The 22,517-nt window shown below is 36.0% G+C and overlaps 1 protein-coding gene across 1 annotated transcript in view; it reads right to left on the minus strand.

The window, feature by feature from the left end:
- Nucleotides 1-1,924: 1,924 nt before the first annotated feature.
- LOC149804860 (uncharacterized) overlaps nucleotides 1,925-22,517 on the minus strand; it is a 33,275-nt gene continuing 12,682 nt past the window's right edge. The window contains exons 5-10 of the mRNA XM_089951249.1: nucleotides 18,159-18,277; nucleotides 17,239-17,421; nucleotides 13,707-14,142; nucleotides 11,320-11,324; nucleotides 3,744-3,776; nucleotides 1,925-2,367 (exon numbers count right to left, since the gene is read on the minus strand). Coding sequence (XP_089807375.1) covers nucleotides 1,925-2,367; nucleotides 3,744-3,776; nucleotides 11,320-11,324; nucleotides 13,707-14,142; nucleotides 17,239-17,421; nucleotides 18,159-18,277 — 1,219 coding nt within the window. The remainder of the gene's footprint in view (nucleotides 2,368-3,743; nucleotides 3,777-11,319; nucleotides 11,325-13,706; nucleotides 14,143-17,238; nucleotides 17,422-18,158; nucleotides 18,278-22,517) is intronic.

A 22,517-nucleotide genomic window follows, 5' to 3' on the forward strand; every position in this document is an offset into this window, starting at 1 on the left:
TTTGTTGTTCTGAGAATAACTCTAGTCGTTACCGCGTTTTTGGACGCGCGCTACCAAGAACATCAGAGAACGTACATTTGGCGTTAACCAGAAATCTGCAAAACAGGTCGCAAAGTGATGATAGTTGATGGTTCTTTCACAATATTCGCACGATTCGGAACCCATAGGATCTTCAGATTGCTTCTTTGTGACATCTCTTCCAAGTAATCAACCTCCAAATATCCATATATAGTTTCGTAACCAAGAATTTCACTATTTCAAACTAAATTCACGACCATCTTTGTGCATTGTTGGTGGCGTATGTATGTATGTATGTATGTATGTATGTATGTATGTATGTCTAAAATATGTTTAAGTATCCGTTTGTTTTTTCCTGCGTGCCTCTCACGAACTTGTGAGTGCAGTATATCCTTCCGACAAAATGAGTTCATATTTTCCCATACAAATGCAGTAACCTTTTTATTATATGCTCATTTTTTTATTCTACCTAAGGTTTAATTATATAAACAAAATACACTACAAGGAACAACGTAAATGAATGAATGCCGTATTCCAAACTAAATACACAAGCGCAGATTTGACATTACACAGTGACATCATTATTAATGCGCACATAACTCCGCCCAGATAAATTTGAACTTAGTCGCGCGGTCGACATAACTTTCGAAAGAAAATGGCGTGTCCAGTTAAAATTGAAATTTGCAGTCATATTGTGAATGAATGCGCATTGCAACAACTTTTCCATTTGATCTGGAATGAATATATTTTGGTATTTTGTTTCGATTCGACGAAAGGTTGTGATTTTGAACTGGATTCATCTGTGCAAATTATACATGAAATACATCGGATTGAAGTGGCGCGGGAGAAGCAAGTTTACGTCTGCAAATGTGTTTCTGTTTCTGTCATTGAATGTTTGAAATCATAACGTGGGAAAAATATGAAGTCTTTCAATTGCAATTATCAAAAAGACGCTATGGAATTTAATGTTCATTTCATTTTGAGTGCAGTAAGGAGGATGCAGTTGCACTTACCATCGAAATTACAGCACACTTTCGAAATGTGTAATCCAGATTGAAAACCTATGATATGGCTCATGTAATTCGGATTTGCAGAATTAAGAAAAAATATTTTAAGGAAATTCAGGATGTAAAACTGTAAGTATATTTTATTTTGCCATTCTTATCACCAGATAAAGAAGAATGTATATGCCTTGTCACTTGTATGTTATTTGTAAGGACATAATCTTCCGTCTTTTATATAATGTAGCTAGCCTAAATCTGTAAAATTGTGTCAACGCGGAATGTGCCTAAACAGCTGGGTTATTTAGCAGTCCACGAAACATGTTTTAGTTCATTCAGAAACAAATTTAAATAACCACAACGTAAAGAGCCTCTACGCGAGTGTATATGATTTGTTTACAAATCAAAAGTGCTGGTGTCTGCGTCATTGTTTGTTTACAATAGAAAGTAGTTCCTTTATTCACGTGAATGCTATATGTGTATTGTCGCGCGCGTTCAGTATCGGGAAATATTGAACGATTCTGACAATGTAAAGTTAACGGGGAAAAAAAATGAGCATATAATAAGTCCAGATATGCAACTTTTTCACACATATGTCGTGCCCATGAGTATTAGAAGATTCATTCTCTTATCTTGTATATAATGTTTTTGATGAAAGGAATTTAATTTCAAGTAAATATTTCATTTACCTATAACATAACATGGAACTTTCTTGACGTTACAAATGAAGAAAATACAATTTTGGTTTGCGGGGTGTCTTATATTAAAACTATTCCAACTTAATGCGTGCAGACGGGAATTTTCTTTTTTCATTGTGAAGGATATTAATTGACACATTCAAAAACGTTTAAATTAAAGGCAAAGCATGCATAAAATCTGACCTCGTTTATTTGCTTACGACTCATTTATTTACCTAACTGATTTTGTGGATTGAAAAAGTTGAATGTTGCAGAGTTGAAAGTGTCCGGGTTGAATCCGTTTCCTCCTCCGCCGCTAGTTCCTAGCTTGGACTGAGAGGGATCAAGGAAGTTTGTTTTTAACTGGTTGACCTGGTTGGCGTCAAATTTTGGTGCAGACCCACTACTACCACCGCCGCCGCCGCCGCCGCCGCCACCGCCGCCACCACCGCCACTCTGGGCGCTTGGGTTGAAGAAATTGAAACTCACTGAGTTGAATGTGTCCGGGTTGAATCCGCCTCCTCCTCCTCCGCTAGTTCCCAGCTTTGACTGAGAAGGGTCAAGCATGTTGGTTTGAAGTTGATTCACTGCATTAGGATCAAAGTTAGGTGGAGACCCGCCACTACCACCTCCACCGCCACCTCCACTGCTACTACTGCTGCTGCTGCTGGCTGCCTGTCTGCGCCAGTTGAAGGGGGCTGAAAATATATAAAAACAGTTTGGTAAATGAGAGAGAGAGAGAGATGACGCTTATTTAACTATCAGAAGGAAATAATTTGTTTATGTTGGGAAGATAACAGTAATTGTAAAGTGTATTAGCTTATTCCTCTGTGCAAATTGTGTTCAATCTTATCTAGGTTTTATGACTGTTTAGAATTTATGAATCGTTCAGTGTGCATAAATAGAACAGTTTCAATTCGACGGAAAACAGATTCTGTAGCTATTGCACTGATATCCATTATGAAATCTACTCTGTGTTTGTTGCCTTTGTGCATACCATGCAAAAACACACTATATTTAGAATAAATTTTCTTCCATTTACATTTTGAATACTATTTCGAAAAATGGCATAACTAACAAGAATACAGTTGATACTTTCTTGTGAAAAATCGCTACAATCATGAAATCAATTCAAATCAAAGATTTTTCTACAACCGATTCCAATGTTCTCAGATCAAACAGGCTTAGTACATGTATGTCGTGATGGATCTGAGCATTGTGATGTATGTATGTATGTATGTATGTATGTATGTATGTATGTATGTATGTATGTAATTATGTATGTTAACATATCAAATTCCTTATATTTACTTTTGTCATATTTTAGTCCGCACATTTCTAACATTTATTCTACCTACCCTCTGCCCCGTCCTGGATTCCATACTACCCTCTGGCTAATTCTGGATACCCCCCTCCCCCCTCCCTCTTGTCTGTCCTGAGGCTCGAGAAACTTCATATACCCACCATTTCATCAAAATAATTTTTACTAGGGTGAATAATTTTTACTAGGGTGAACAACAAGATGGAAACTAGGACAGGCCAAAATGCTGATGGTGAAAAATGATCTTTTTTAATGTAATTACTATAATATTTTTAGATTACAAAAAATGCACTATCCAATAATATCTCAAGTAGTCGCCATATTGTGTCTGACTTGTAATACATGTATGACTATCTAATGTTCTAGAAAACTAACTCATTTTCGACATTTCCATTCCTGATTTGTCTCTCATTCAATTTTAGTCATGACCAACTTGTATTTTCTTCTGTAATTCCTCTCTTTCTCTCTTAAAAAACAAATAAAAAAACAGAAGAAGAAAAACCAACCAACCAACAACAACAAAATAATTGAAGATGCTGAACTATAGAGTTTTAATCATTTTGGTCATTAAATATAAGCTGTAAAGTACTATACAACAGCTGCTGGTAGTGAGATCAGGGTGAAAATCTGCATTCGAGAGCAAATATATAATGTTCCATGTTGTTTTTAAAGAATAAAATCGCCATCTGAGAATTTTGATCGCTATTGGACATTGCAATGAAGAACGTAGAGTGTCTTGACGTACATAATTACAACGTTCTGGGTGGGAGTAAAAAGAGGAGTAAAATGTATTAATGTAGATGAATACAGGAAAACATAATTTAACTTTTCGGTCTCTTCTCTCCTCTCCCTCACACATCAACGCTTGGTAAATTGTTAATAATTATAAGATCTAACTTGCTCAGGAAATCGAAGATTAAACTCACTCATAAGAACAAGACGTTTACCCCCACCCAATTTTCGTAGATTCACCTCACTTTCATAGCCTGGTCTTATAAATATACATGACTTTATAAAGCTGTAGGATTTTGTTGGCCTGTTGCGATAAATTAATTTGTGTCATTTTGTAAACTATTTGACCCTCTCTGAAAGCAATGAGTGTCCGATTCAGCAAAGCACCACAGCCGGATTATAAGGGGAAATAACTTCAGAAAGTGTGTGTGTGTGTGTGTGTAATTTAGATTTTTAACATAGCTTTAACAATTTTCTAGTCATATCGCTACGATGTTTGCAGTGTGACAGTTTAAAGTGACGTCTTGCACTGGGACATCATGCCGCAGACATGTAGCATGATGTCCCACCCAGTCACATTATCCTGACACCAGGCCGACCATTCCTAACACTAACCTCTTAATGCTGAGCGCCTAGCGAGGCAGCTGTTAGTACCATTTTAGAAGTCTTTGGTATGATTCGGCCGGGGTTCGAACCCACTACCTCCCGCATCCGGGGCGGACGGTCTAACCACTAAGCCACCGGAGCGGTCAACTTCAGGAAGACGCTAACGGCGTATGGTCAAATTTCTTTATCAAATATTAATTTCCATGTCTGAAATGTAAGACAGTTTATATTTATTTATTCTAGCTCACAAAGTGCTCGTTTCTGTTCTTATGGGTACAACTTTTGTAAGCACACACTATCAAGCGTTGCATGGCATGATAGGAAATCTTACATTTTCAAATGTGACAACAAGAATATATTTTTCACATCTGAAAATATAAAGTTATATACTTTTATTATGTGAAACTAAATGAATAAAACAAATTGCAATTATTTCGATAATGCATCTCTATATGTCACATTTAAGCTTATAATAAATGATTTTTTTAAAAAATGAAATTGTAATTTTAGCCAGTGATTATTTATAATTTTAGATGACGGGTTTAATGTTATGTGCTGTTTGTGGTTTTTAAGCATTAACAGCAAAAAAATCCACAAAAAAATAAGATGACTTGAAAAATTACACTTTCCTACAAATTGAAACATTGAAAATGAGCATAATTACATTATTGATGATAATATTAAATGAGTATATATGAATAAACGTTTAGGTTCATTTGGGAAATTGCTTATTAGACAAAAGCAAAGGCAAATTGAAGCCCATGTATACAGGACCAAAAGTCCGAAGTGTTGTAGACTATGATGTTCTAAAGAAACGATATGCCAGTACTTGATTGTTCTGGTCATGATACTATGGAATATATCGATCTTTCACCATTGGAAATAACTTTTGAAAATATTGCTTCAAGTAATATGCGTAGAGTATTCAATGCAGTAATTTGTATATGAATGACAATAATGAAAGTTTCAGATTGTACTATTATATTCTATGGAATAGGTGTCCCCCAGTTAAAAAACCAAACAATTTGTATAAGTGATTATTGTACTGACTGATTATACACAAAATATGATCAAACCAAAGTTTGAGCCAAGACTGCTCTTAAAAATCACACACACACACACACACACACACACACACACACACACATATATATATATATATATATATATATATATATATATATATATATATATATATATATATATATATATATATATATATATATATATATATATATATACAGAGAGAGAGAGAGAGAGAGAGAGAGAGGAACCAAAGCTGTCTGCATAAACTAATAGTTTTTTCATGCCTAGTAGATATATGTATTATTTGTCTTTTCTTTAATGTAAACAGAACAGCGCTGACAAAATAAAATGTATCAGCTGACTAAATGAGATTTGTGACCGGTAGATGTAGGAATTGTCAGATAAAAACAAACTTAGTATACGTTTAATGTCTGATAAAAATGAAGCTTCGGACGAATATCATTTTCATTGTTTTGTAGCAAGTATTCTTTGCTGAGAACATATCTTATTGAAATATATTATTTGAAATATATTATTTGAGACACCCATTGGTGAAAAAAAAAACAACAGTAAAGAGCTGATGATCCGTATTCGAAAGAAAATGTTATGCAATTTAGCAAAATATGTGCATTTAACATTGGAGTTGAGAAAATAAGTTTTGTCATGGCATTACAAGCGCAACTGTAAGTTGCCATTGGAATCTGAGCGCAATCGTGTTTCAGCATTTCCTCCGTTGAATAATTATTTCAATTGTTCCTACCTTATGCTGAATACGTATGTAATGCTGAAAAGGAAATAAAAAATCTCTTCTTCTTCTATTATTATTATTATTATTATTATTATTATTATCGCCTTGACTTGTTTGATGAGTAGTATTACTTTAAATACATGTTAAAGCCCAGATGACCACACCCATAATTAAATATGGATAAAGAAATTTCTATGGAACCATTTTATCTGGATTTTGCATGAAAACACCACAGCGTGGAGAAAATATGACATTAAGTAAAGACAAACCTGCGTGTGCGCTGAATACCACAACGCAGAGGAAAACAATCAGGGTTCTCATCGTGTCTTGCCAAATTCACCAAGTAAAGTCAAACGGTTCAGCCTGGCTAAATTATATGGGGAGTTATTACTTATCTTGACGACATACTTGAACAAACTTGAGTTTTCGTATCTATGCAGCATTTCTATTGGCCCATCTTCGCGTGTAGGCTGGAACAGGTGTACCAATCAAAAGCAAAGTATCTCCGTAACAAAGGTAGTATGCAATTGTTCGAACATAGAATTGGGAGTTGATTTATTTACAAATTGGTTTTAGATACAGGATTGGAAAAAATAACCTCTAGTTCTTTTAATCATATATGCATAGATAATGCTAGTGGATCTGGGTCTGCATAAACGATGGCATCAAAGTAGACTGACACACTATTAAGAATGGAATCTCGACATTCTTACACGTGGCCTGATAAGAACGTCGTGCACGTGACTTGTGTCCATTTGCTATCTAGTTAATGACTAAGGAGTAGCTTAAGGATTGACCAGTCCTGTGGCTTTAGTTTGTCTGATGCAACCTTACTTCGATTTGTGGCATAGGCTTGCAGGAAAAGTTTTTATATATAGCAAGGTTTTAAATTCGGAGAGTTAGTTGACCTGTGCCTTAAGTATATAGGGTAATAAGCCATAATTAAAACAATCATAAAGGGATTTAATTTTATAATTGACAAGTATATTGGATGCTAGTAGGTAAAATAAATGTAACTAGAATGAGAAAATAAGCAAATAAGAAAGTGAAGATAATAAAGATGGAAAAGTTTTTTTTTGTCTTGATTTTTGTAGGAGGGTGAAAGTGAACGAGGAAGAACTCTATGAAGTTTACAGGAGTTGGAAATCGAGAATTGTTGAAAAATATACACGTTGAAGAGAAATGCCATAACATGTTGTATTTTACGTATTTAAATATATTTCAGAAAAGGATCACCTGGTCAGGAAGTCTGTTGATGACTATAACAGTACATATTTCTTTTAGATAATTTCGCAGTATATTTTGTCATGGTCAGTGTGACACGTAAACATTAAGACCAACGTATAGGCTAGGCTCTCAGCAACCTGGCAGCTCGTGATGGTTAACTCTCTTGTTTGGAAGGCATACCCTCATTTTAATTCGAGTCCGTTCGAGAATGGTAAGACAGAATGAAAAGGCTAAGGATAAAGTAGGGTCAGACAGCGGAAAAAATTACAAAGATGAGACGATATATATATATATATATATATATATATATATATATATATATATATATATATATATATATATATATATATATATATATATATATATATAATATGGGGGTGGGGTGCGTGTGGGGGTGGGTTTTTTGTGAATAATGCAATGCTTCTTGTCTGTACAAGATAATTACAGTGTTAAATAGGGGAGATAAAACCGTCATGTTTTAAGAGCAGATAAAATCAGTATTGGCATATTGGAGACCATTACATAGTTCATTACTAGGCGTCGGACATTGCTCATCACAGCAATCTGTCTGCATTTTCATTTATTATTTTGCAGAAAGAAGTATGTCATTTTGATAAAGGTCTTCTCTATTACTGACCCAGTCCCCGTTCTGTTTTTGATTAAGTGATGTGAAATTACGTTTGGCTCCATACAAAGGAGTCACTGGAGTCATTCTGTTTGTATATACGCCTTATTGTCTAATGTTATATTTTTTCTATGTATTTTGATTCCGTCACTTTGCAACAGTAGGCCATCATACTGCGCACAATTACTTTTTACTGTAATAACTGGAGCAGTAAAATTGTTGATAACTGACTCTGACCGCTTGTTTAAGACTTTGCATTGTACGAGATCAGATAATTCAGATGGCATTAATAAGGAATGTGTGACTGGAACACAACTGTTTAATTTTGTTTTATACTTGCATATATTTGACCTCTTTTTACACTGGACATATCTATTGCCGAATCAAACCTTCCCTAGCATGTTGTCTGATAAACCATAGCATGGCCGGATGAGGTCATGTGGTGAGAGGGGGCTGACTTCAAGAATTTTAAAAAGGCCCTGACTATCCTCTAAAGGAACCAAATAAAAAGCCTATGTGTCTATTTGCTCAAAGCGTGCACAATACCCAATAGCCGCACCCAAGAAGACACAACGATGGTCAAATTTCAATTGACGAGTGACTGTATGTTTGTGCGTGTTGGTTTTCTTGGGCCTAGGGTAGGAAGTAAAGGAAACCCTGGACCCCACCCCATTTCCCCAGTCTGGCCCTGCATAGAACAGTTGATGCATTGTTGTATAAAGGCTCAATATTTTCCTCTGCCAAATATGGTCCGCTCTTTTATTACAGATATATTCTATAAAGATATTATTTCCTCTGTTATTAACCGAGTCTAAATTATATAACAAATGATAGTAGACCTTTTCGATTCGTCAACCTTGTTTTGCAGCTAATTATTAATTACCTAACACCTATGGGATTATCAGCGTGGGCCAGCTACGGCTAGTTAGTATAATGTTACCTTATTTGGGTCACCATGGAGTAAATGTTCCCACGTCCTGAATAAAGGTACAGGAAATATAAGATCTTTATGCAAAAATATCGCATAATCTTTTGCTTGGATTTTACTCAGATTTTAAAATCGGACTTCTATTTGCTTTTCCAGTAATAAGTTTTTAAAATTTAATGTTTTTGTTGCATTATGAAATATTTTTGTATTTTACGAGCTTGGGCGTGGTTTGGAAACAACAATCAGATAGATCCATGTCAGTAATAAGGTAGGAGTGTCACGAAGATAAGAAAGTTGTTAATTGTAAAATATCTCTTAATACCTGGCGATACATGTGGTTAATATTGATTTAATATTTAAAATCATATTATTGAACAATGTATTAAATTTGCCCTCTATCTTCATCTGGTCTTTGGTGAGTGATATATTTGATACACCGACCTATTTTATATATCAGGTACGATATATTTCAAATATCAGGTTTGTAATATTTGCGCATGTCCGCTTCTATGACTGGTTGCCTAGAAATGGTTATGTTTATCTCAAAAGCGTGGTCAAAGAACGATACATACCAGGATATCTCAGGACAATTATGAATTTATCTAATAATTATTGCAACATAACACAATCAGTAAAATCTAGAAAACAAATATTAAGTCCTGCAAGCATCTTTCTATCCCGTAAAGGCCATCCTTGGGATTATTGGATGGGAGCATTCAATGTCCGTTATCAACATTTTCCTTTCGTATCGACGATCTATTTAAACAGAGGTCAAAAACAAGATTATTGCAACTATACATTGTGAACGAGTAAGCGTTTTGAGGAGCGTGATCAATATTATATTCTAAACCGTAGTTTGACTTTCATACCTTTTGTAAAAATATTGAAATTTCTTTTTAATTTTTTATATTCAACATATTTGACTGAAGTGTGTGCCCGTGCATGTGTGTGTGTGCTGAATCAGTATCAGCTTAAGTCAGTAAGATATGACAAGGGGTGTCTCCAATAGTCTGTTTAATATACGACTTATCAGTGAAACACAACACTGGAACCGTTGGCCACGAACCAGAAACCGTTGGAAACAAACACACATTCTTACTGTCAAACGTTCGCGTAGCAAGAGGAAACACACAGAGATCAGATCATATATATATATATATATATATATATATATATATATATATATATATATATATATATATATATATATATATATATATATATATATATATATATATATATATATATATATATATGTGTGTGTGTGTGTGTGTGTGTGTGTGTGTGTGTTTGCGTATGTAAATGTATGCATGCATAGATGTAACCGTATCTGTATATGTTAATGACAATGATATCTTCTATTTGGTACTTAAGGCCACGTAAAATAAATTTTTACAATATACAACTCGTGGTATAATTTATATAATTTCAGAATGGATCAGAGCACCCAGTGCTAAACCATACTGTGATATGTTCAAGTATTCTGTGGGGAAACACACTGTTTAAATATTGTTTAAATACTTAACATTAAGATTTACGTTCAATATGGGTCGCACGAAATTAGTTTGATATCTAGAAAATATTTTCTTTACTAAAACGCATAAACAAAAGTGTCAGATAAATCTACAATACTCGTTGCTTAAATAGTCTTGAGAAGTGAGAAATTTCTACTACAGATTAAATAATATTGGCCGGAGTATGAAATAAATTTAGATCTTTCCAAATTTTATCAACGTACCAAAACGAAACGATAGTCGTCTTCTATTTATGAAACATCACTTGCGGTTGGTACACATTTATACTTTAACTGATTTTTTATCTACCATTTTCTTTCGTAGTAAGTAGAACATATGAGACAGACAATTTATTTCCTAAACTCTAATTCACTGAAATACAGTATTTAACAAAAACAGGTTAGTGATATTGGATTAACTTCTGCCACTGTGCGCTTTAATTATTCAACGAGAACACCATTTGCCTTTCCACCCAACCCCTGACTTTCCAGTACAGAATATTTGGAACGTTTTGAAGGTTTCTCATATCTTCTTCGTCTGTGTGCCTCTCACTGGTATCATTAACATCATCGCCGAAGGGAAAGGAGGCTGCACCGACTGGGAGAGCATTGTATGTGTACTAAAATGATTATACCGCTCTTTACATGTCATATTTATACTCATTGACTTTCCTGTATGTTAAAGTGTACTAAAATGAGTATAACACTCCTTACATGTCATATGTATACCATCCGACTCGTTTAATATGCATGACTGTTTTCCAAAACAATGTTGGATTGGTCCGTGCTGTACCTAACACGCTGTAGGGTTTATTCTTGCATTTTTTCTCCTTCATTTGAAGCAAAATATAAATTAAATTTTTTGGACTATATGATGTGAATTTACTCTCCGTCTACGTTTCCTGCAGTGATTAACGCACTATGGTTTGTTTCAGGATGTGGGTGCGACTGCTGGTATGTGACACATTTGATTGTTTGAGCTGACAAGTGGTGCGTACTGACAATCTTATTGATGGCTTCTTCTAGACTATGCGGCATTTAATACAATAGGGTACCTTATACTGCTAAATCATTACGAGAAGAATCATTAAACACATGTTTACTTTCAATCCGTCTAAACTGTTTAAATCTATTATGAACTCTAACCATTAATCAATAATCTGACACTCAATAAAATGACTCGTGTTTATTTCATATGTTAGTAGAAACCGAACCGATTCTCAGCTGTCTTCGACTTCAAAACTTTGTTATGTAAAGAAATAATTCAGTTGAGGATATGAAATAATATACAACACTTGTACAAAGCAGGTAAATTTTAATTTCATCCTAATGAAATCTACCACAGACAGTGTAAATTGTATAGGCTTTACAAAATTCCGCGAGTAATATTCAGAAATTATTGACCTTTGATCATTAAAATTCATTTGAAGGTTAAACTTGTTCGATTTGTTATAAAATACCAAATATAAAACTCGATATCGTCAGAAAGAATCATATATTTCATGTAACCTCACTGTCTACTAAAATCTCCTGACAACACTAAATATGCATTATTTTTATTATCATAAGAAATTAATATTATTTTATTTTGAATAATTTAAAAACAGTTCTTATTTTTACCACAACTGATTCATACTCTGGGTGAAATGTAAATAGAGCATCAAGTTTTGCCATTTTAAGTCAAAATGAAAATGAAATGAAAAATAATAAAACCAATAAATTTTACAAAACCACGTTTAAATATATATATATCTTCTAATGTAGATCAGATAAATACCGTTTCAACCCAGGAATATTTACCTTTTATAAGTCTTTTTAAATTTTTTTTATAATACAGAACAAAGAATTTAAAAGTCACGAAAATGCCTTGCTAAAAGATAAGGTTCTGTATTTCAATATCATATTTATATTTAATAAGACACATGAGATACCGACATGATGTGATGATTAAAATTACATCTGAGGCTTCAGCCTGTACCTTATTTGTGTGAATCATCCACATTGGCTGAGAGCTTGTTTTTGTCAAATTACTATCATTAATGTAATCACAGACGAGCCGCTAATGGGCCCACCTTGCGTATCTCTTAATTCAATATTACAAAATGATAATCAACATTGTGAGATCCAATGTCCATTTCTAAGCTTTGAACTATTTCATACGTGTCAGGTTGGAAAATTTGCCGAGGCCTCATATATACATATATCTTCGATGGTTAATTCGTCTAGGGTCTTTGTTAGACCGTAGTCAAAGAGCTAGTGTACCTAGCTAGGATGCTTGTTGCAAATCGTCCGTGACTCCCTACTGACATGAAAAAGATTCAGACTGTGAGAAAATGATAAACTGCGTGACCAGCAAGTGTTAGGTTAATCAAGTCAGTTTCAATGAGACCAGACCAATCAAAACTAGATATTCAAATTTAGGGCAGATTCTCTACGCAAGCAAGCCGTTATTTTCGGGTGAAAACAACCAAGGAAGGATCGTATAAAGTTTAGCTTATATTCAGAGTGGCCGAACTTGCCACTCGTAAAAGAATATAGGAAATACTGGTGGAATTCGAGGTCGGGATATGCGAACGAAAGCTTCTTAAGATAACATATCTTCTCCCGAATATTCGTACTACTTTCATAAATAGGACTCTGTAAGATTGACACGTTGTTACTTATAGTAGATTGTTGAACTGAAATCTAAGTCTAATGTGTCATTTACTACTTATGTTGCATCGTAATCTTTCATTACTCGTAGGGTGGAAAAATACATATGATTGCTATTGATGATGTTAGTTTACTATATCTAGAAGTTAACAATTAGGGATGTGTATGCAGGTATTTGAACTCGTTAATAATACTGTTATTGTAGCACAATTATTGTATAACAAAGCGTGTATGGAATACTTAGGTGTGAGTCGTGAGTTGACCTGTTAATTTATTCGTCATTATTCTAATGAATGGCATGTGAGAGAGTGGTGAATTTTTCCTTACAGTATAGTATCGCGACCAGACTTTACGTCAGTGACGAATGGGATGAAATTTACAATACAATTTCATTTAGTTATAAAATCTATATATTTATTCGAACGTTAGTAACGTAAGAAATGTAAATGGTTGACGGGTAGGATGGGGCGGAGGCTTTCTATCAGTTAAATCCTGCTTAATCTGTTCAAGGCGGAAAATTGCTTTGTTTGCTTTTACAGGATATTAATCGATCCTTAAATGTTGGTATAAGTAAAAGTTCAACCATACATTAGAACAATTTTTATTTAATTGCACACAACTCTTCAAATTACCCTAGCTGATTCTGGGGATTGAAAAAATTGAAAGGTACGGAGTTGAATTGGTCAGGATTGAATCCGCCTGCTCCTCCTCCACTAGTTCCTAGCTTGGACTGAGAGGGATCGAGCATGTTTGTTTGTAATTGATTGACCTTTGTGCCATCAAATTGTGGTGCAGAACCACCGCCACTGCCACCGCCGCCGCCACCACTCTGAGCGCTTGGGTTGAAGAAATTGAAATTCATTGTGTTGAACGTGTCGGGGTTGAAACCGCTACCGCCGCCACCGCTTGATCCCAGCTTGGATTGGGAAGGGTCAAGCAGATTCGTTTGAGGTTTATTGACAGAATTAGGGTCAAAGTTAGGTGGAGATGCACCACCACCACTACCGCCTCCACTACCACTACTGCCGGTGCTGCTGCTGCTTGTCTGTCTACGCATTCGGACAGGAGCTGAAAGTACAATGAAGGACATTCGATTATGTACATAGATTTTTGGCTAATGCTCAATTTTATGATATTGTGGATCGTGACAATAGCTGTTTTATAACAGATTCTACATGACAGGCCATGATTTTCTTGACTGAAAACTCACCCAAATGTACGTCTATTAACGATTACTGGTGTTCTTCTCTCTCAAATAATTTTTTGGGATATAACTACGATATTGTAATAGTCAGAAGTGACCTGTAGTCATTCTGGTCGTTTGAAATAAAATATGATCATAATATGCACAACAACAAAAACAAACACACACACACATCCACACATTGATATTTCGTGTCACGTATTCAAGTTTTTTATAGCATAGGTCAAGAACGCACACATGCCGGAATTAGAGAAATTTAGTTTACACAAGCCGTGACAAGAAAACAGCTTCCTAGCCTTTGTCTATGACGATGAAACACCCATGTTCTTATGTGGTTGCTCCTAGTCATCACAGTGAGGATTTCTTGCTCCAACTATACAATTTCTCCATGGCTGGTGCTGTATCCATTTGACGAACCGGAGTAAAAACTCTGTATTTCACTAAATAGTTAAAATGGACTCCCATACAATTTCAATATATCCTTTAAACGTGTCAGTAACCATAGCCAGTGTAACCTAGCTGAATCCAAGTAACTTTCCATTTTAAGCTGAAGTCATCAGCCCATTTTTTATTCGTAATTCTGTTTCTATATTATTTAGACTTACCAAACCGGCGACCAGTAAATGCTCCTGGATTGAAGAAATTGAAATTGTTCTGATTTACAGCATTTGGGTCAAAGTTTCCTGCTCCGGATGTGCCTGTCCCAGATGGGCCTATCCCGGATGTGCCTGCTCCAGATGTGCCTGAATTAGTCAGGTTGAAAGATGGTGTTCCACCGGAAGATGTCATTGAATTGATCTTGTTTGGATCAAAAAGTTGTGATCCTGAGCCGCCATTGGGTCCCAATTGAGGTGCCCGAGTAGAAAGTGAGCCAGTCATTCCACCAAGAAAACTAGAAGGGTCAGTAAAGGCGGTGGCTCCAGACTGTTGTCGTCTTGCTGGAATTCAGATCATTATACTTCAGTAGATTGTGATTGATCGCTAACCAAACTTTTAGTTGATCCTTCCCGCACGCAAAGTAAGTAAGGAAAAATATTGACTTTTGGTTTATCATCAAAGGTTTCATTGGACCAGAGTCATTCTGTTCATGTATCTCGTGTTGGAAACGCATTTACTGCAATAATTAATCTCTACTTGTTTTGTTTTTCTGGAACTCCATGAATAATGCGTAAATAATGAATAATGCGTAAATAAACATTGTTACGCCCGTGTTCCCATTAGATGGCCATTTTGAATAGATTTGTAAATACTCTGAACACGTTCAGTGTAAATATAAATACCCTAAAAACGGTTATTTACTGTAAAGCTTTGGCAAGTACGGGTTTAAATGGAGCAGAAGATGCCATGGAGTGTTGTCGGTAGTCTGTACAATATTGGCGAATGTGATTTTCAGGGGACGAAATGGTCGCTTGGTAACCACGGATTTGTAACTAGAATATTACCCGCCATCAAACAAGCATATGTAGATAATGTTGTAGATTTGGCGTAAAAACAAAACGAAACTGAACTGAGGGTTGAAATGAGAAGAGTAGAAGAATTACATCTACTTACTTCCTGTTTAGTACTCGCTTTGAGAAATACCACATTATCTTAATCTTTCCATTAGCATAATGTATCTCTCAAAATACTGAATAAATGGACGACTGTGTACTCCACTTTCGTTCAGAAGGCGGTGATATGCATTTTAACGAAACTAACTAATTTTAAAATAAAATTTACCCTAACCAATACATGGAGAATATTTATGTTTTTTTAAGTCGATGTAGGGAAATATTTCATAAGTGAAGTTGAGACGCTTTGTCACGAGTGGCCAAGTCATTCTTGAGAACAGAAAAGTTTCCACTTCAAGAGTGATACATCTGCTAAAACAGAATTTCTTTATGTTATATATTTGACCGGAAGTATTGTGTTGGACAGGTCTGCAAAGTGTATCAGATACGAAGCAACCGATAAACTTTACGTTAAAGCGACCATTAAAACAAAATCAACAAGGTGCTTAAATGGTACATGGGGGAAATGTGTGGAATGTCTTCTTTATGGTGGTGTATGTTATGAGTGGCTCATGCGCAGAGAGTATTGAAAACTTAGAAGGGGATCATCGAGGGGTCAGATTTGAACCCCAGGTAGTTAGGTACCTGGTGTTAATTGGAGAGGGTATAATTATTATTTGTTTATCCTTGGGCACTGGCCACAAAACTCTAAACACTCTCAAGAGCTACCACAAGCCCGGCAACAGAAATGTATCAAGTCAGGCCTGCGTTCTTCAAACTTTGTCACCATCCCACCCCTGCATCCGTCCCAGTTTAATCAAACATAATGATGCAATTACAATTTAAAATTCCTGCACTTACCCGTCATTGATTATTTATTCATCAGTCCATACGTTATTCCTCAAATTTTCATGTTGTGTATCAGTGCACTAGTAATAGCAACACTTGCCATATTTCCAGGACAGAAAATATAAATTTCTAAGAAAATCATTATTTAGAAATCTTCTCATATACACTACACACCGAATAGTGTGCCTACCATATAACTGTTTCCAAATTAGAACTTATGAAAGTTAAAAGTTAACAGTATAAAATATATTTCATACGTATTCCTTTTTTCAGATGACATCCATCGATTAAAGTTGACAGTACAGTAATACTGTAATATCAAATTGTTTATGTCTCTTTCTTCTCACATCATGAAAAATGGAATAAATGACCATTTTAACATGATTATGCAAAGCCAGTACATCATCCTTGATCAGTAAATTAAAACGATATTTACTAAAAGAACTTTCGAAGTTTCCTATTAAAATGGTAAGTAATTTATCCCTATAACCCTTTGCATGAAAGCTATTTTCAGTAACGACATGCGAGAATACCAAACGCATTCACCACAAAAGCTGATTACGTCATCCATCACTTGATTTAAGCCGAGACACGATATTTCGTTCCCTTTATTTAACTCACCTATAGCACGTCTGCCAACAGTCATGGCACCAGGATTGAAGAAGTTGAAGTTGACGCTATTAAATGTGTCAGGGTTGAAACCCATTGCCCCTGAGCCCCCCTCTCCCAGCTTTAACTTTGAGGGGTCAAGGAAGCTGGCTTGCACATTATTCACCTTGTTTGGATCAAAGGAAGGCATCTGACCTTGATAAAAGAAGAAGAGAAAGCATAGTTTGTATAAACTATACATACATACATACATACATACATACATACATACATACATACATACATACATGCAGACATACATACATACATACATACATACATACATACATACATACATACATACATGCATGCATGCATGCATGCATGCATGCATGCATGCATACATACATACATACATACATACATACATACATACATACATACATACGCGTGTGTGTGTGTGTGTGTGTGTGTGTGTGTGTGTGCGCAAGGCGAGGTAAATTAGTTTGCTGCTATTGCTATTTTTTTCCCCCCACGATAGTTATCCACCTGACGGTTTATGTATGTATGTATGTATGTATGTATGTATGTATGTATGTATGTATGTGGGTTTAACGCAATTTTCAGCACAAGATAGGCTATACATGGCGGCCTGTATAACTGGTGGAGGAGGAACCCTGCAAAACCCAGTGAAGAAGCATTGACCCACGAGAAGCTACTGGTAGGCTTTCCCACGTACCCACGCTAGCCGAGCCTTGGACTCGAAGCCATGCAGACAGAGGTGAGATGGCATTGATCAAGCATGTATGTATGTATGTATGTATGTATGTATGTATGTATGTGTGTGTGTGTGTGTGTGTGTGTGTGTGTGTGTGTGTGTGTGTGTGTATTTCAGGCAGATGCGATTTCATTTCGTAGGGCAAAACAGATAAAATGCTAATATTCAAATTCACCTCCACCGCCACTGCTACTTGAGGACGGAGAACCACCACCGCCTCCGCTACTCGTCGATGGAGAGCCACTACTGCCGCCACTACTGCTGCCGCCGCCTCCACCACTGCTCGGTGCAGATCTAGGAAAGATATGGTATCATATGGTTCAAAGTGATATTCGATATAACCAAAGGGGTCGTCCATCAATTATGTCAACAAAATGGGGGGGGGGAGGGGTTTGAAGAAGTTTGACAATTGTTGACACGGGAGAGGGTGGGAGTTCAAGATAAATTGACGTCAAAAATGTTATTTTTTACAATAAATTTAATAAATCAAACAATAGGAAATTAGTCGGTGCGTTGGTATGGCACACACTCGCTCGCCCGTCAACAGCCCACCAGTTTAATCCTAAACCGGTTGAGCTCTTGCCAAGGAAGTCATAGTCTTGCATCATCATATTTTGTTTTTATTCAGCGTAGATTGTAGACTGTAGACAGATTTTTTAAGGAAGCTGTTACTAAATTCAAAGACTGCACTGAGCCATAGACATCTAAATAGTATAGCTATCCATGGACTTCTATTAAATAGCATCTATATTATATGTATAGATGCTATATATATTGAAGTCCATGAGCTATCCTCCAAGGATGGATAACTGAGCCTAGGAAACTTGAGAGCTTGACTATTATACAGTCATCTTTAACATAATACATAAAATAAATTATGTAGCCTACACAAGCATACAACTTCTTCAACCAGATGCAGTAACCTTAATGCCTCACACAAATATTGTACACTTTGATAACAGACTCTTGTTCATTTCAGGCAAATGCACCCCCCCCCCCAATTTGCATGTGCTGTAAAATTGCTGGAGCCTATATACGAAAATTAACATTGCCCCCCCCCCCCCATTTATTTGCAGACCTTTTAATTTCCATAATTCTATTTTTAGCATAAAAGCCAGCCGTATGAAATATTGTTAGTTTGTAGGGGGGTGGGGTACAAAATTTTTAGGGGGGTCACTGAAAGTTTGACAGTTGTTGACAAGGGGGGAGGGCGAAGGGTAAAAAATTGCCTAAAAATTGTTGACATAATTAATGGAAGTCCCCAAAGTTTAAAAAGGCGCAAGAGTAACCACAGGTGAAAGCATGTTTGGATATTAACTATTGTAGGGCAAGGATAATTTAAAATTCTTAAGAAGTATTTAGATAGTATTGTAAACAGACAAAAGCAGTACTTCACATTAGGCACATTGGATATTGCATGAGCTGCATATATTGTTTCAATGGCATATGCTTTGAGCGCTTGAAGACAAACCTATACAGGTTTACATTCCAAAATAAACTCGACGGTTCTGTTTGTTTACAGAAATGGTTCCCAACCATTTTTGGCCTCGACTCTAAATAACATTTGTTCTGAGCGTCACTGTCTCGTTTCCACATTTTGCTAAGTATTTCCACCCATAAAAACATCCTGGCCACCGCCAGAACGTCATCGCAACCCTCTTTTGGGTCGCACCTGAGGTTTAAAGCAACTGGTCTACATGGTTTTAGACTGGGAGAAATTACGTGACTCAACTTCACTAACAAAAGTTATTTAAAAAATGTTTTTCTCCAAGTTTTTAATCGATAGTAACTCATTGACTTGTCTGAAGCTTATGTTTGTCAAGGGTCCTAGAGAAGAAATAAGTGTTTTATTATAGAGATATGTGCATACAATACATTGAAATAAATTATACGACAAACACGAAAAGTAGCACTCAGCAACATGGATTTCCATCCATCCATACACACATACTTACATTCATACACAATTACGTACATACAAACATAAATACAAATACAAACATACATACATACATACATACATACATACATACATACATACATACATACATACATACATACATACATGCATACATACATACATACGTACATACATACAAAATTACATATATACAAACATACATACAGGGGCCCCGAGTGGCCGAGTGGTCTAAAGCGCTCTGCGTTACAGATCACTGCCATCTCACCTCTGTCTGCGCCGGTTCGTGTCTCGAATTCAGTCAATGTGGGTATTTCAGAAAGATTGCCAGTAGCTTCACGTGAGTCGGTGGTTCTTTCCGCGGTTTTCGCGGGTTCTTCCTCCACCATTAATACTGACAGCCATGTATAGCCTATCGTGTGCTGAAAAATGGCGTTAAACCCAACAACAACAACAAACATCCATCCATCCATCCACCCACCCATCCATCCATCCATATAGACAGACACAATTACATACATACAAACATACACACACACGCATACAAACACACACTCACACACACACACACGCGCGCGCGCGCGCACACACACACACACACACACGTGTGTGTGTCTGTGTGTGTGTGTGTGTGTGTGTGAGAGAGAGAGAGAGAGAGAGAGAGAGAGAGAGAGAGAGAGAATTAACCGAAATAGGGAATATGCAACACGCTACCTCACGTATTGGATATTTTGTGGACTGTAAGGATGCAAATTTTTGTCGATCTATGAAAAGCACATTACTTTGGGCCAGAGTACCATTAATTAAATGTATGGGGACAGGTGCTTGTTAAAGTGCTATGCAACAATGATTTATAATATCTGTGTCGGGAGACGATGTGATTCTTAATTAAGCCTTCGTTTATTTAGCAGACAGACAGATTGTTAGGGACAGGGCTAACTTCGATTTCATATCGAAACTGTCCGAATTGAAATTCTCCAGAACAGTTATTCCGATTCTCCAGAACAGTTATTCCGGAAAGTACAGGTCAGGCTGATCCCAATTTTGGCGACTTGTTATAAAAGGCGGTAAATATATTTCATCCTGATTGGTTACGCTAAATAAGGGGCGTGTTTCCCACACGAATTTCTGGGTTTTAAATTGCCTCCCTTGAAAAATCTAATTAGTCTGCATTTTTCCTGCAAGAGTGAAACTATAAGAGACTCCGTGAGTACATTTGGAAGTAATTCTCTCGTAAAACATTTTTCAAAGGGGCCGCATGTCTGGAAAGTCAACGGACACAATTCTTGCGGTATAAGCGAACAAAGCTTGAAACACGAGGTATTTGCGTCAATTTAATGTAATTTGTTGATATCAATATTATGACTTCCATGAATCTTTTGCTTATATTTGCATGACGTTACTTGTTTTAATTCGTATATCAATTTTCTTGATATGAGTATAACTGTGATATGAGTACAACTGTGTTTGAGTTCATCTGAATTCGTACAATAATCTTCTTCTTATACGTTTGAGAATTGGTTGAAGTTGTCGTCTTGTTTATATATGAATTGGGTAATCTAAGATTTCATGCATTACTTTAGTTGATATGAGTTACGAGAATCCGTTTGTATTCACCGATCTTAGATGATTTCACATATGATAAAGACTTGAAAGTGTGCACTTGCTTAAAATAGCGTAGTTAAACGATGTAATGAATTTCATTCATTTATTTGTGTAATTGAAGCGAGAATGGAACTGTTATATCTCGTGTGCTGTTAATGTGAGTCAGGATCGAAAAGCCATTGGGAAGTACATTAATCTTATGAAACTATATCTGCTTATGATCTGCCATGTTTAGCTGACCAGATAGCCTTGGTATATGTCTGAATTTCTATAAAACGATATCTGACCATAATGAGAAGAGAGTAATTATCGACTCCCAGTAGAATAACTGACAGAAAATTTAGTTTGCTTCTCTGTTTATTTTAAAAGGGGAAATAGTTCCATTGACGTATACAATGACGTATCCACGTGCCAACAGATACAATTATCTAGTATCTACATGCTTATGTATTCACCTACCCACACAAAGTTGGAGGGCCGGAAAGAGGCGAGACAGTAGGGAGGTTGGAGAAGAAAAACAAAACAGCGGAAGGACCGAGAGGAACAATTACCGTGACGTTGGAGTGAACCGGAATGCACAGGCTATGAAGTTGTACAAGGCAACGACTTCGACTTTTCAGTCGATTCTGTGATGAACCAAGTCTATCATTTAAACAGATCGGCTATTTATATCAATATATTTGTGTTTGAAATTCGGTGAAAGATTTATTTTTAAAAATAGTACATTTTTCTAATGCAACGTGTCATCACAATTGGTTATGTAATTTATTAAATTGTTGTTTTTATATACGGGGGCTCAAGTCATTCTGTTCTATTTATCAGCTCAAATCTCTATTTATTCCACCTATAAGTTCCACAGTTTATATTAATATTTACTCGATCCGAGCAATAACACAGAGGGCGATCATCTCCTAGATAACGACATCCGAATAAAGCGGATATCTTGTAAGAAGGTACAATCCGCCAATTAACCCACCCCGACAAAGTGGGCTACATGTGCATTTAGTGCTT

Source organism: Sinohyriopsis cumingii, chromosome 2, assembly GCF_028554795.1.
Source record: "Sinohyriopsis cumingii isolate HCF-2022 chromosome 2, ASM2855479v2, whole genome shotgun sequence".
Classification (NCBI taxonomy): domain Eukaryota; kingdom Metazoa; phylum Mollusca; class Bivalvia; order Unionida; family Unionidae; genus Sinohyriopsis; species Sinohyriopsis cumingii.